General features: G+C 42.1%; 1 protein-coding gene across 1 annotated transcript in view; it reads right to left on the reverse strand.

The window, feature by feature from the left end:
• ZC3HAV1 (zinc finger CCCH-type containing, antiviral 1) overlaps positions 1-12,205 on the reverse strand; it is a 63,951-nt gene extending 51,746 nt beyond the window's left edge. Inside the window, exon 1 of the mRNA XM_060107584.1 lies at positions 11,417-12,205. Coding sequence (XP_059963567.1) covers positions 11,417-11,724 — 308 coding nt within the window. The 5' untranslated portion in view covers positions 11,725-12,205. The remainder of the gene's footprint in view (positions 1-11,416) is intronic.
• Between the last annotated feature and the right edge of the window lie 3,757 nt (positions 12,206-15,962).

Consider the following 15,962-nt stretch of genomic DNA (forward strand, 5'->3'; position numbering starts at 1 on the left):
TGTCCATCAACAGATAAATGGGTAAAGAAGATGTAGAATATATACACAATAGAATACAACTCAGCAATAAAAAAAAATGAAATTTTGCCATTTGCAGCAACATAGATGGGCTTGGAGGGCATTATGCTAAGTGAAATAAGTCAGACGGAAAAGACAAATACTCTATTATATCACTTATATGTGGAGTCTAAAAAATATAACAAACTAGTGAATATAACAAAAAAAGAAGCAAACTCACAGATACAGAGAACAAACCAATGGTTGCCATTGGTCGGGGGGAGAATATAGAGGTGGGAGAGTGGGAGGTACAAACTATTGGGTGTAAGACAGGCTCAAGGATGTATTGTACAACACAGGGAATACAGCCTATATTTTGTAGTAACTATAAATGGAAAATGAAAATAACTGTAAAAATTGTATATAAAAATATTTTTTAAACTTTAAACAAGTGTCACGACTTAAAAGGGCCAGAGACCGAGAATATATAAAGAATTGAAACCACAGTGAGGGAATTCCCTGGTGGTCCAGTGGTTAAGACTCTGCTTCCACTGCAGGGAGCGTGGGTTCGATCCCTGGTCTGGGAATTAAGATCCCACATGCCTCACAGCATGGCCAAAATAAATAAATAAATAAAAACACAATGAGGCACAATTTCACATTCCTTATATTGGCACAATTTGTAAAAGGCTGATGACATCAATTGGCAAGGATATGAAACACGGGAATACTCATATTTTTCTGGTGGGAGTAAAACTTGGTATACAAACCTGGAAAACAATTTGGTATTGTCTCCTAAAGCTTAAATATGGGAATTCTGGTACTAGATACCTAGGTAACTTTTGCACGTTTACACAAGGAAAGATGTACCAAAATACTACAGTTTGTAATAGCAAAAAAACTGAAAACAATCTATATTTTAATAACAAGGAAACTGACACATAAATTTAATACGTTTGTACAAAACAAGGCTATTGTTCATAAAAGAAAGAACTAGAGCAGTCTCTCTCCTAAAATTTGTGGGGTTTGAGGCATGATAAAATGGAGGCCCGGGCCTCCCTGGTGGCGCAAGTGGTTGAGAGTCCGCCTGCCGATGCAGGGGATACGGGTTCGTGCCCCGGTCTGGGAGGATCCCATATGCCGCGGAGCGGCTGGGCCCGTGAGCCATGGCCGCTGAGCCTGCGCGTCCGGAGCCTGTGCTCCGCAACGGGAGAGGCCACAACAGTGAGAGGCCCGCATACCGCAAAAAAAAAAAAAAAAAAAAAAAAAAGGAGGCCCATGGGCTTCCCTGGTGGCGCAGTGGTTGAGAGTCCGCCTGCCAATGCAGGGGACACGGGTTCGTGCCCCGGTCCGGGAAGATCCCACATGCTGCGAAGTGGGTGGGCCCATGAGTCATGGCCGCTGAGCCTGCGCGTCTGGAGCCTGTGCTCCGCAACGGGAGAGGCCACAACAGTGAGAGGCCCGCGTACCGCAAAAAAAAAAAAAAAAAAAAAAAATTGGAGGCCCATGCACCAAATATCTAAACACTTCAAAGTAATTAATCAAGCTAAGAAATGGTTCAATAAAATATGTTCTAATATATACATATACATATATATATATATATGTATATATATATATATGTATTCTCTCTTCCTATCTTGACAAACATACTTTCATAATGACCCGGAAGGCCAAGTTAGAATTTAGAATGCTCAGACTCCTTTGAGCTCTATGAATAGGATGTAGTAAAATGAAGAAAGAAAGCCCCCGGGACTTCCCTGGTGGTCCAGTGGTTAAGACTCCGTGCTCCCAGTGCAGGGGGTCCGGGTTGAATCCCTGACCAGGGAACTAGATCCTGCATGTCACAACTAAAAGAGCCTGCATGCTGCAACTAAAGAGCCTACATGCCACAACTAAAAGATCCTGCATGCCGCAGCTAAATATCCCACATGCTACAACTAAAGATCCTGCATGTCACAACTAAAAGAGCCTGCATGCTGCAACTAAAGAGCCTACATGCCACAACTAAAAGATCCTGCATGCCGCAGCTAAATATCCCACATGCTACAACTAAAGATCCTGCATGCTGCGACCAAAAAAAAGATCCCACGTGCCACAACGAAAATTCTGCATGCAGCAACAAAGATCCTGTGTGCCGCAACTAAGACCCAGCACAGCCAAATAAATAAATAAATAAATAAATAGTTTTTAAAATTAAAAAAGAAATAAACACATGTAGAAAAATAATAAATGTGTGGGAAAAATAAATATCAAATGCAGAACAGTGTTGTGGGATTGTAAATTGGTATGCCCATTATGGAAAACAGTATGGAGTTCCTCAAAAAATTAAAAATAGAACACTATATGATCCAGCAATCCCACTTCTGGGTATATATCCAAAGGAAATGAAATCAGTATCTCAAAGAAATATTTGCACTCCGAAGTTCAATGTAGCATTATTCACAATAGCCAAGATATGGAAACAACCTAAGTGTCCATCCACAGATGAATGGATAAAGAAAATGTGGTTTATATGTAGAAGATGAAATATTCAACCATGAAAAGAAGGAAATTCTGCCATTTGTGACATGCTTGAACCTAAAAGACATGATGCTAAGTGAAATAAGACAGACACAGAAAGATAAAACAAAACAAAAACCTGCATAATCTCACTTATACATGGAATCTAAGAAAGTCAAACATGTAGAAAAGGAGAATAGAATGGTACTTGCCAGGGATCTGGGTGGGGGAGAGGGGATGTTGGTCAAAGGGTACAAACTTTCAGTTATAAGATGAGTAAGTTCTGGAGATCTAAGGTACAGCATGGTGACCATAGTTGATAATAAATATTGTATACTTGAAGTTTGCTAAGAGCATTGATATTAAGTGTTCTAACCATCAGGGACTTCCCTGGTGGTGCAGTAGTTAAGAATCCACCCGCCAATGCAGCGGACGTGAGTTCGATCCCTGGCCCAGGAAGATCCCAAATGCCGCCGAGCAACTAAGCCCATGCACTACAACTACTGAGCCTGCACTCTAGAGCCTACGAGCCACAACTACTGAGCCCATGTGCCACAACTACTGAAGCCCGTGCACCTAGAGCCCATGCTCTGCAACAAGAGAAGCCACCACAGTGAGAAGCCCGTGCACCACAACGAAGAATAGCCCCCGCTTGCCACAACTAGAGAAAGCCCGCACACAGCAACAAAGACCCAACGCATCCAAAAATAAATAAATAAATTTATTTATTTATTTTTAAAAAGTGTTTTCACCATCAAAAAGATGGGAGTAAATAGATGAGGTGATAAATAGGTTAACTGAGGGAATCACTTCACAATGTATACATATAACAAACTATCTTGATTGAGGGAATCACTTCACAATGTATACATATAACAAACTATCACATAGTACACCTTAAATATAAACAATGTTTATTAGTCAATCGTACCTAAAGCTAGTATGTTTATCTCTAGTTATCACCTCTAAAATGGGGGAGATGATCAAAGGTGAGAATTCAGGGGGTTTTAACTGTGTAATATTTTATTTCTGAAGCTGAGTTGTGGGTACACAGATATTCACGGTATGCTTTATACATTCTCGTAAGACTTAAATATCACATAATAAAAACTTTAATGAGAAAATTCTTTTAAAATTAAAAAATAAGATACCATTGTATACCCTTCAGATTGGCATAAATCAAAAAAATCTGATAATACTAAGTGCTAGTTGGCTATAAAATGGGGAAACTGAGACATCAAACATGAAAATGTAAATTGGTACAACCTTTGGAGAAATGCCTATTTAAGTCTTCTGCCCATTTTTGGATTGGGTTGTTTGTTTTTTTGTTATTGAGCTGCATGAGCTGTTTATAAATTTTGGAGATTAATCCTTTGTCAGTTGCTTCATTTGCAAATATTTTCTCCCATTCTGAGGGTTGTCTTTTGGTCTTGTTTATGGTTTCCTTGGCTGTGCAAAAGCTTTGAAGTTTCATTAGGTCCCATTTGTTTATCTTTGTTTTTATTTCCATTTCTCTAGGAGGTGCGTCCAAAAGGATCTTGCTGTGATTTATGTCATAGAGTGTTCTGCCTATGTTTTCCTCTAAGAGTTTGATAGTTTCTGGCCTTACATTTAGGTCTTTAATCCAGTTTGAGCTTACTTTTGTGTATGGAGTTAGGGAATGATCTAATCTCATACTTTTACATGTCCCTGTCCAGTTTTCCCAGCACCACTTATTGAAGAGGCTGTCCTTTCTCCACTGTACATTCCTGCCTCCTTTATCAAAGATAAGTTGACCATATGTGTGTGGGTTTATCTCTGGGCTTTCTATCCTGTTCCATTGATCTATCTTTCTGTTTTTGTGCCAGTACCATACTGTCTTGATTACTGTAGCTTTGTAGTATAGTCTGAAGTCAGGGAGCCTGATTCCTCCAGCTCCGTTTTTCGTTCTCAAGATTGCTTTGGCTATTTGGGGTCTTTTGTTTTTCCAAACAAATTTTGAAATTTTTTGTTCTAGTTCTGTGAAAAATGCCAGTGGTAGTTTGATAGGGATTGCATTGAATCTGTAGATTGCTTTGGGTAGTAGAGTCATTTTCACAATGTTGATTCTTCCAATCCAAGAACATGGTATATCTCTCCATCTATTTGTATCATCTTTAATTTCTTTCATCAGTATCTTATAATTTTCTGCATACAGGTCTTTTGTCTCCTTACGTAGGTTTATTCCTAGATATTTTATTCTTTTTGTTGCAATGGTAAATGGGAGTGTTTTCTTGATTTCATTTTCAGATTTTTCATCATTAGTGTACAGGAATGCCAGAGATTTCTGTGCATTAATTTTGTATCCTGCTACTTTACCAAATTCATTGATTAGCTCTAGTAGTTTTCTGGTAGCATCTTTAGGTTTCTCTATGTATAGTATCATGTCATCTGCAAACAGTGACAGCTTTACTTCTTCTTTTCCAATTTGGATTCCTTTTATTTCCTTTTCTTCTCTGATTGCTGTGGCTAAAACTTCCAAAACTAAGTTGAATAAGAGTGGTGAGAGTGGGCAGCCTGTCTTGTTCCTGATCTTAGTGGAAATGGTTTCAGTTTTTCACCATTGAGGACGATGTTGGCTGTGGGTTTGTCATATATGGCCTTTATTATGTTGAGGAAAGTTCCCTCTATGCCTACTTTCTGCAGAGTTTTTATCATAAGTAGGTGTTGAATTTTGTCGAAAGCTTTCTCTGCATCTATTGAGATGATCATATGGTTTTTCTCCTTCAATTTGTTAATATGGTGTATCACATTGATTGATTTGCGTATATTGAAGAATCCTTGCATTCCTGGAATAAACCCCACTTGATCATGGTGTATGATCCTTTTAATAGGCATTTCTCCAAAGAAGATATACAGACTGCCAACAAACACATGAAAGAATGCTCAACATCATTAATCATTAGAGAAATGCAAATCAAAACTACAATGAGATATCATCTCACACCAGTCAGAATGGCCATCATCCAGAAATCTAGAAACAATAAATGCTGGAGAGGGTGTGGAGAAAAGGGAACACTCTTGCACTGCTGGTGGGAATGTGAATTGGTACAGCCACTATGGAGAACAGTATGGAGGTTCCTTAAAAAACTACAAATAGAACTACCATATGACCCAGCAATCCCACTACTAGGCATATACCCTGAGAAAACCATAATTCAAAAAGAGACATGTACCAAAATGTTCATTGCAGCTCTATTCACAATAGCCCGGAGATGGAAACAACCTAAGTGTCCATCATCGGATGAATGGATAAAGAAGATGTGGCACATATATACAATGGAATATTACTCAGCCATAAAAAGAAACGAAACTGAGCTATTTGTAATGAGGTGGATAGACCTAGAGTCTGTCATACAGAGTGAAGTAAGTCAGAAAGAGAAAGACAAATACCGTATGCTAACACATATATATGGAATTAAAAAAAAATGTCATGAAGAACCTAGGGGTAAAACAGGAATAAAGACACAGACCTACTTGAGAATGGACTTGAGGATATGGGGAGGGGGAAGGGTAAGCTGTGACAAAGCGAAAGAGAGGCATGGACATATATACACTACCAAACGTAGGGTAGATAGATAGTGGGAAGCAGCCGCAGAGCACAGGGAGATCAGCTCGGTGCTTTGTGACCACCTGGAGGGGTGGGATGGGGAGGGTGGGAGGGAGACGCAGGAGGGAAGGGATGTGGGAACAGATGTATATGTATGACTGATTCACTTTGTTATAAAGCAGAAACTAATAAAAAAATTAAAAAATAAATAAATAAATTGGTACAACCACTTTTACTACACTGATTTGTCAGAATCCCGAAAAGTTGAAGCTGTGCAAGAACTGAACCCAGCAATTCCATTTCCTAATGATCTACCTTGGAGAAGCTCTTGCCATGGCACCAAGAGAATGTATAGTCTTGGCAGCATGCTTTTTTGTAGCAAAAAATTAGAAATATTCTAAATGCCCATTATTGCAGGAATAGGTGCTGAACTGTGGTGTAAATCATATGGTGAAATACTGTTGAACTGTGGTATAAATCATATGATGAAATACTATATGACTATTAAGATGAATAAACTAGATCCTTATAACAACATGAATAGATCTTCAAAACATAACACTGGGTAAAAATTCTAAAACACATAAGACAATACTACACTTTGTATATGAATACAAATATATATGAGGGGAAATTTTTAAATCATGGAAGGGCAGGACACACCCCAAAATCATGATTGAAGTTGCTTCTGGGGAAAGAGGGAAATGAGACTAGGGAAGAGAAAAAAACAATAACCTTAGGCCTGTTATGGTATTTATTTTATTTTAAAATAAAAAAAGCAAAAATGGAAATGTAAATATTTATTCTGGGAGGTGAATTATAAGCTTATTATACTATATATTCTTTTATATAGCATAGCTTTCATTATATACTCAGAATATATATACTCTGATGCTTGTTGTACTACTCTTTGCATTTTTTTGGTTGTTTTTTTTTTTTCAATTTATGCAATCCTCAATTAGTTTTCTTCCTATCTACCCACCCCCACCCAAAGTTTCAGTTATGCAAATGGGAAAGGCATACAAACAGGAAAGAGTCCGGAGGAAACACCCACATTAGCAGAAACCACAAAGCTAGTTGAAGACAGACAGCCTGCTTTAAACAGTTAAACAGAAATCATGCTTGCAAAACAATATCTTGACCTTGAATTAATGAAAGATCACAATTCATACAGCTACTTGACGACACCAGTAGCTAAGCTAAGAAGTCATGCAGATCTGGGCTCAACACTAACTTTTCCAGCTATCAGCTATGTGACCTACGGTAAAATTCTAAACAGCTCTAGGCCTGAGTTACCTTACATTAACATGGGACTTAGGGACTTCCCTGGTGGTCCAGTGGTTAAGAATCTGCCTTCCAATGCAGGGGACATGGGTTAGATCTCTGATCAGGGAACTAAGATCCCACATGCCGCAGGGCAACTAAGCCCGTGAGGTGCAACTACTGAGCCCGCACATGCTCTAGAGCCCGCACGCCACAACTAGACAGAAGCCCACGAGCTGCAACGAAGAGCCCACATGCCACAATTGAGACCCGATGCAGCCAAATAAATTAATTAAATTAATAAATATATTTTTTTTAAAAGATGGGACTTACAATACCTACCTCAGGAATCATAGTAGAGATGAACTTGGATACCATCTCTAAAGTGCTTATCATAGTACTTGGTAGACAGTTATTTGTTCAACAAATGGTAGGTATTATTTGTGCCAGAACTGGGATTAGAACTCCACGTGCGGGCGTATGTTTCAGCAAAGCAAATAGAAATACCCAAAATGATGGACCAAAACTAATTATCCAGTAGTGAAGCAAGCCCTGTTGTCAACTAAAATGTATAGTTAAAAGCAACATCAGAGAGACTTCCCTGGTGGCACAGTGGTTAAGAATCCACCTGCCAATGCAGGGGACACGGGTTCAAGCCCTGGTCCGGGAAGATCCCACATGTCAGGGAGCAACTAAGCCCGTGCACTACTGAGCCTGCACTCTAGAGCCTGCGAGCCACAACTACTGAGCCCGTGTGCCACAACTACTGAAGACCGTGCGCCTAGAGCCCAAGCTCCACAACAAGAGAAGCCAGCGCAACAAGAAGCCCACACATTGCAATGAAGAGTAGCCCCCACTCACCACAACTAGAGAAGGCCCACGCGCAGCAACAAAGTCCCAACACAGCCAAAAATTTTTTAAATTTAAAAAATAAAAGCAACATAAGAGAAAAGACCAGAACAGTAGCACTGATAGGAGAAAGCCCATCTATAAGTAATAGTACTACAGAGGAAAATGTAGAAGTCCAGCAAAAGGCAAACTATCCTCATGCAAACAGAGAACAGTTACCAAACTGACTGGTAACCTCAACATGGGTATCAACTGGTCAACAGTGCCCACCAACCTATATACACAAAGAAAGCCCTTAGACTCCCACGTGTCAAGTATTAGAAGATGAGGATTTATAAGTTGCTAAGAAAGGGAAAATATTTTAAAACATACTTGGGGAAAAAATATGTTTCCTAGGCTTTTAGGCAAAAGAAAAAGAATTCTCCCAAGGGTCCTTATTATGAGGACACAATGTACATTAATGGATTAAAAATTTGTAATTCCCAAACTCAAAAGTGATATAAAAAGATCTTAAAAAATAAGACTGGACCCATACATTTAAGAAATAAGAATTTATCACTCAACTAGAAAAAAAAAAAAGGACTTTAATGAATTCTCCAGAGAATCCACCCAAACTTGCATAGACCAAATTATTCCTACAGACCATATTATTCATATAGAGCATATTATTCCTCTTTTAAAATATAAAAAAGTGCAGGTTAACTACCGAACTTACGAGCTTAAAATGGTTTTGAGTTGCAAACAACAACAACAAAATAATAACAATAATAAAACAAAAACTAAAGTTTCTAAACCTACTGCGTGTAACAAATTAAAACAGTTTCTAAATATATTAAATATATAACATATTGAAACAATTATGAATTATGACTGTGTAGGTTTTTTTCCCTGAAAATGAAAGTCCAAGTATAGCGCAATCAGAGAAATTTGAACACTAACTGGATATTATATGATATTAAAATTATAATCGTAGGGACTTCCCTGGTGGCGCAGCAGTTAAGAATCTGCCTGCCAATGCAGGGGACACGGGTTCGAGCCCTGGTCTAGGAAGATCCCACATGCCGCAGAGCAACTAAACCTGTATGCCACAACTACTGAGCCCTTGTGCTACAACTACTGAAGCCCACGCACCTAGAGCCGGTGCTCCGCAACTAGAGACGCCACTGCAATGAGAAGCCCGCGCACCGCAACAAAGACCCAACGCAGCCAAAAATAAATAAATGAGTAAATAAATTTATAAAAAGAAAATATAATCATAAAAAAGTGATCATTGTACTGTGGTTATACTAATAAAATAGAGTGTTTAATCTTTGGAGATACTAAAGTATTTACAAAGCAAATAATCTCTGGCTTTTGGTTTAAAATAACACGTTTGAGTTGAGGACAGGGATGGGGAGGGGAGAATAAATGAACCAAGACTGGCCTTACTGTACTTTGAAAACTGTTAAACCGATGGGCACGTAGGGGTTCATCATTCTCTTTTCTTTACTTTAGTGTATGTTGAAAATATTCATAGTAAAAAATTAAAAGATAAGAAGCCTATGTATTTAAAACTAACAGTCAACACTAACTGGTGAAGAATTTTTCACAACAGAAATGACAACAAAGCCTTCCATCTCCATTGTTATTCGGTAGAGTGCTAGAATGTTCCTTTCTTTTTTCTATTCTCTACCCTCTTTTCCTCCTTCCTGATTTTATTTGCCGACTTAGATGACTCCTTCCATACACGTAACTTCCTGAAACCCAGAAATAGACTTTCAAATTGTTGCCTCACGACATAATAACTATTTCTTTTTAATAACAATGGAGCATATTTTTAAAATCTTAGTTTTGCTCTAAACAATTTTTTTTAAATTATCTCATCTACCACATCCATTTAAAACATCTGTCTTTTGTATGTTTTATCATACAAGTATTGTGAGTGAGTAATCTAAAGTTTTTCGCTAATAAACGCATGCTGGAAAGTTTGATGACCACCATTTTGGACACTAAGACACCACTTAAAGTCTTTAAGGATGGAGGAAGTGTGACAAGTACTACATCAAGAAAAATAATTTAGCAGAAGTACATACGGATAGGAAAGATGGGGAGAAAGACTATGGTCAGAGAAAATCATTCATTAATTCAACAAGGCATTCACTTAGAAGAGAGATGCGAAGTAGGAACCAGACAGGGAAGGGATGGGATTGGTCAATAAAAGAACTTGGTGCTTAAGGTATTATGAAGGAGGAAGAAGAGTTTGGGGGTTGGGGGGGAATGTCACAGACCCTGCCCTGGGGGAAAGAAGATGAGTTCGACACAGCCTGGCAGGATATTCAGGGCAGATGCTCCTCAGACCCCTGGAGATGAAGAACCTAGAGTCGGTAGGAAGGCCGGGGCAACGGATGTACACAAGGAAGCCATCTTTATAGATGTGACGACTAAACCCGAGGAAGTGAGGGCTCTCGGGGAGAGGCCTGGAACACAGGTACATCAAAAGGCTTCACTGAAACCTTGGGGGCACACCTATATTCAGGAGGCAAAAAGGAACAAGTGGGAACACAGAAGCAGCTGCCTGGGAGATACGGCACACTGTTTCAAAGTGGTCCCAAGGGTAGGCGGTCAGCGGTGCAGGCCACCGCGGGGCCCACGGGAAAGGAGCTCTGGAAGAGGGCCCATCATTTGGTTACCTTGAATAGAACCATTCTGGTCTTGGTGGTGCGGGCTAGAGTCAGATATCAGAAAAGTGATAATGAGGGGAAAGGAGGCGCTTGGAAAGGAAGGCCAAGCAGAGACCCGCAGCTCGCAGCGATGGAGACAGATCCCGGGATCGAGCCGGCTGGGGGGCTGGGAAGACCACACAATACCTAGGGGGTAAGGTAGCAGAGAGGGAAAGAGTCAAGATTCCAGAGAATGGAGGCATTTTCTTTCGTTCCCAAACCTGCATCCAAATTGTCTAGGCCCTGGCTTGCCCAAAAGTACTTTATCCTTATGGAGGTGGGGAGTTAATCGTAGTCTTCACCGGGGCAGTAGCGCGCTAGCCATATTCGAAGGAAGGTCTGAAGGCGCTGGAGGGAAGGGAACCTTCGAGAGCAGAAGCGCGGGCCCAGCAAGAAGGGAAGCAGAGGAGTGAGCAGCTGGAGGAAGAGGCATCGGGTGCGAGGTCCCCGCGAGGGCGCGCCCCTCACGGAGCAGCAGCCGCGACAGTCCTCCCAGACCGGGACCCGGGGAGACGCCCCTCCCTCCCAGGGCACTCACCGCTCCGACTGCGAATAGTGGCACCGGCCCAGCAGGTTGAGCTTGCAGAGGTGCAGGTTTCCGCAGGGTTTGTTGCAGAACTTGCGACGGCAGACCCGGGCTCGAGTGGTGGCCACCACGGACCGGATGACCCCTTCCTTGCCGCCAGTCTCCAACACCACGAAGCGGTCGGGCCCGGCCTCTTCCAGCACCTCGCAGAGCTGCGCCTCGGAGAGCTGCATCTCGTTGAGCAGCGCTTCCAAGGCCATGCGGCCCCCCTGGGCGCACAGGATTTTGGTGATGAAGGAGCATACCCCCGGGTCAGCCATGGTGCGCTGCGCTGGCCTGGCCGCGGCGCGGGACTCTGCTCCAGGGAGAATCGAAACTTACTTAGAGTCCCGGGGGCGGGCGCGGGCGGCGCGCGGGCTGGGCGCGCCCCGGGCGAGGGAGCGTGCGCTCTCCGCCGCCGCTGCTAGCCGAGCCCAGCGGTTTCGGTTTCCCAGTAAGCTTGGGTCGAGAGGCCAAATCTCACCGTCCTGTGTCAGATTTAAAGTCAATCGCGACGGTAACCTAAGGGCGAACAAGCGCGGGCTAATCTGCCGGCGACCGCGGCGACCACCGGACGGCTCCTCGAGGGTCAGGTTCCCCAGCTGGGCACCGAGAGGCTTCTTCGGAAAGAAGAGAAACTAAAAACTGATCTCGGGGCTCTGGTGGAGTTTTTATAAGCCAGCCGAAGTGACGAATGACGCGAGTCTTGGGAGCTTTCTTGAGGAGTCCTAGGTTCTCTACCCCACCCATTCCCGGAAAGAACAGACCCAACTGAGCGCTTGCTCCGAGCCCGTCGCCCTGCCTCCGGTATTAGTGAATCTTTACAACTCCACGAGTTAGATATTGGCATCCTCACTCTACTTGAGGAAGTAATCTGAGTAAACACAGCCTACAAGCTGGAGCCTGGGAACCTGAGGTTCCCCAAATCTGGCCCCCAGATCGTGGTCCTCCTGGCCAGGATCGATGTGAACTTTCTCTCACACCACCCTTCCTTCTCAAAGGACAACGATGATTGCTCTCCCTCTTTTTTGCCTCCTTATGAGCTCTTTGAAGAACCACTTCTTGACACATTCTTGCCTGTCTATAGTCGCTAACGGAGGTGCCCCAGACACCGCTTAATCCCTGATAGCAATCAGTCACAGTCGGGCAGGCGTGTTTAGACATATCCCAAGGCTTCAGATAGGTTTCTCTCTTTGGATATTTGGACAAGACCTTTTCCCCCAGTGGGGACTCACTTGGACCCCCAAAGTTGGTATAAAGTGAGGACATTTGAACTACAGAAGATACAGAAAGAAATTTTATCTGAGTTTCTCTTAATCCGACTAAAACAAAGCCTCCTGAAAACACAGCTACCTTTAAACCCCTTCCAAGGGAGTTTCCTGCTAATTCAGTTGCCCTGGAGGCAGAATGTCCATTGCAATTAGCATCAAAAAGCCCAGTAGAACCTTCCATACTCTCCCACTGAAGTCCTAAAAACCCCCCTTTTGTTAAATTGAGATATATAAAGTTACTTCGGGCTATTCCAGGAGGTTTCCATTATTGGAAACTACCCCCCCCCCATGCTAAATGAATCTTTTCTTTTCTTTTTTTAATCTGTCTATTGTCAGTTAATTTGCAGGACCCAATCACTGGACTCAAATTGGAAGAGGCAAAAGGTTTTCCTCCCAACACTCCCAGGTGAAATGGGTCATTGATGGGATAAGTAATAAACCTTTTTTTTTTTTTTTTTTTTTTTTTTTTGCGGTACGCGGGCCTCTCACTGTTGTGGCCTCTCCCATTGCGGAGCACAGGCTCCGGACGCGCAGGCTCAGCGGCCATGGCTCACGGGCCCAGCCGCTCCGCGGCATGTGGGATCCTCCCAGACCGGGGCACGAACCCGTGTACCCTGCATCAGCAGGAGGACTCTCAACCACTGAGCCACCAGGGAAGCCCCGTAATAAACCTTTTTTTAAATGATAGAATTCAGTTGTCAAACTAGAAATTCTTCAAAATGATTAATGGGCATTCTCCGATTGGTAATTCATGGTTGATGATCAGAGTCTCTTAGGAATACAGTACTTTGGTATGAAAACCAGCAAAAGCTAGGTTCTCTCTAGCTATTACTTTATAGTTTCCTTTAATCCACTTGGCCTGATTTGTGGTCTGACAGGTTCCCAGGGACTGGGCTTTCAATATCAAATCGATTAAATTCACCGCAGTATCTTCTGTGTGGCCCTTACTTTAGCTAGTCACTCTGAACATACAGAAGTTTAAGAAATAGTCCCTGCACTCAAGGAGCTTATGTTTGGGAAGACATGAAAAAACATTAAAACATAAGGGAATCTGTGGTTAAGTGCTGCAACGGGGTATAAAGGAGGTTGGAGAAGAGTACAGTTTGGCTAGAGCGGTTGGGATTAGAGATATAAAATTCCCCTCAATTTGAGGCCCTGAGAAACAATTTAAGGGGTTGTGGAGAGGAAAAAAGCAGAGATTTAGGAAATTTGTGTTGTCACAGGTTGGGTTCTCCAGGGAGCAGACACTGATATGGAGTTGAGAGTACAGATTTCCTGGAGTGTAACACCAGAGAAAGTCAAGGGAAGAAGCAGGATTGGTCTGTGAGGGCTGTCAGACCACAATGCAGACCTCACAAGGTCTCTGCCAGCCCAAGGGGAGCAGGAGACTAGCCTCGGGCAGAAAAGCCTAGGCCCTTGTACCACTGCCTTGGAATCCTGAAGGAGCTAAAGCTGGAGGCGCTCAGCTAAACACACTCCTTGCAGCTGGAGAGCAAGCCCTGCCTTGAAGGGAAATCTGAGTGACGCCCTGTGTCCGCTCTAGTCCACCTTTTGTGCCACGTGGATCTCTTTCAACATCTATACTTGGGAAATAGCTTTTTCAGCACTCTGATGGGCCGCTATTCCTGAAAAATAACTTAGAAGAGGGAAGTTAATGGAATGAACTATAGCTTCTGTCACTGCACCTGGTTGTAGGACCACAACTGGTCCTCATCATTTCCCTCCACCACCATCTATTTCTTTTTCTTTTTTCTTTTTTTATTGAAGTATATTTGATTTCCAATATTGTATTAATTTCAGGTGTACAGAAAAGTGATTCAGTTATACATATGTATATATCTATATTCTTTTTTTTGATTCTTCTCCATTGTTGTTTATTACAAGGTACTGAATATAGTTCCCTGTGCTATGCAGTAAACCCTTGTTGCTTATCTATTTTATATATATATCTGTTAATCTCATACTTCCGATTTATCCCTCCCTTCCCTTCCCCTTGGGTAACCATAAGTTTATTTTCTGTGTCTGTGAGTCTATTTCCGTTTTGTAAAAAAGTTCATTTGTACTATTTTTTTAGATTCCACATATAAGTGATATCATATAGTATTTGTCTTTCTCTGACTTATTTTACTTAGTATGATAATGTCTGGGTCCATCCATGTTGCTACAAATGTCACTATTTCATTCTTTTTTATGGCTAATATTCTATTGTATATACTACATCTTCTTTATCCATTTGCTGATGGACACTTAGGTTGCTTCCATGTCTTGGCTATTGTAAATAGTGCTCCTAAGAACATTGGGGTGCATGTATCTTTTCAAATTAGAACTTTCATGTTTTCCAGGTATATACCCAGGAGCGTGATTGCTGGAGCATATGGTAGCTCTGTTTTTAGTTTTCTAAGGAAATTCCATACTGTGTTCCATAGTGGCTACACCAATTTACATTCCCACCAACCGTGCAGGAGGGTTCCCTTTTCTTCACACCCTCTCCAGCATTTATTATTTGTAGACTTTTTGATGATGGCACCACTATCCATTTCTAATTCCCCTCACCCTAAGGTGGTCTCAGTAGATCACCTGGGTGGGTACCCCAAACCCTCATTCCTAAGAGGTCCAAGCACCTTCTCAGACCACCATTGCTGCTCTTGTCTTGTCCATTCACAGTCACAGTTGGGCAAAAGAGTAACAACTGACACACAATTGGTCCCTGGATTACACACATATTCCTCCCTTTCCCCTCTAACAGCAGCTCTACCTCTTCCTGCTGACCAGGTCAATTACCTCTGATAAGACAGTGATTCCTTCCTTGTCTTACTGCCGGTCTCTCACCATTAGGAGGGCAAAGTGCCTGGTGGCAGCCATAACGTGTAATCCAATGGGATCTTTGCTGTATCCCCAGGCAAGAATGTGCCCCTTTTGGAGACCAAGACCTCTAATTTTGCAGAGCCCGGACTTGTGGGGACAGGGAAGCTCAGTGGATTTGTAGGAGAGCAAAACTTGCTGCCCCAAAATATCACTTTAGCATGTGGATTATTTCCAGCTGAAAATAATCAAGGCCCAAAAGATTCAGGAAGAAACTCTGACCTTCCCACAGCTGCCTAAAAAACTTTTAGATAGAGGGTCTGTTCCCAAATAGAGCTATCACCAGAGATACCTGCAAAGAATATGGGCTAGGGGTGTTAGGGGAAACACTAAACAGGGCCTAGAGATCAGAGTCCACTCTGTGTCCCGTTGTTTCTGCGTGACCC

This window comes from Mesoplodon densirostris, chromosome 9 (assembly GCF_025265405.1).
Source record: "Mesoplodon densirostris isolate mMesDen1 chromosome 9, mMesDen1 primary haplotype, whole genome shotgun sequence".
Lineage (NCBI taxonomy): Eukaryota > Metazoa > Chordata > Mammalia > Artiodactyla > Ziphiidae > Mesoplodon > Mesoplodon densirostris.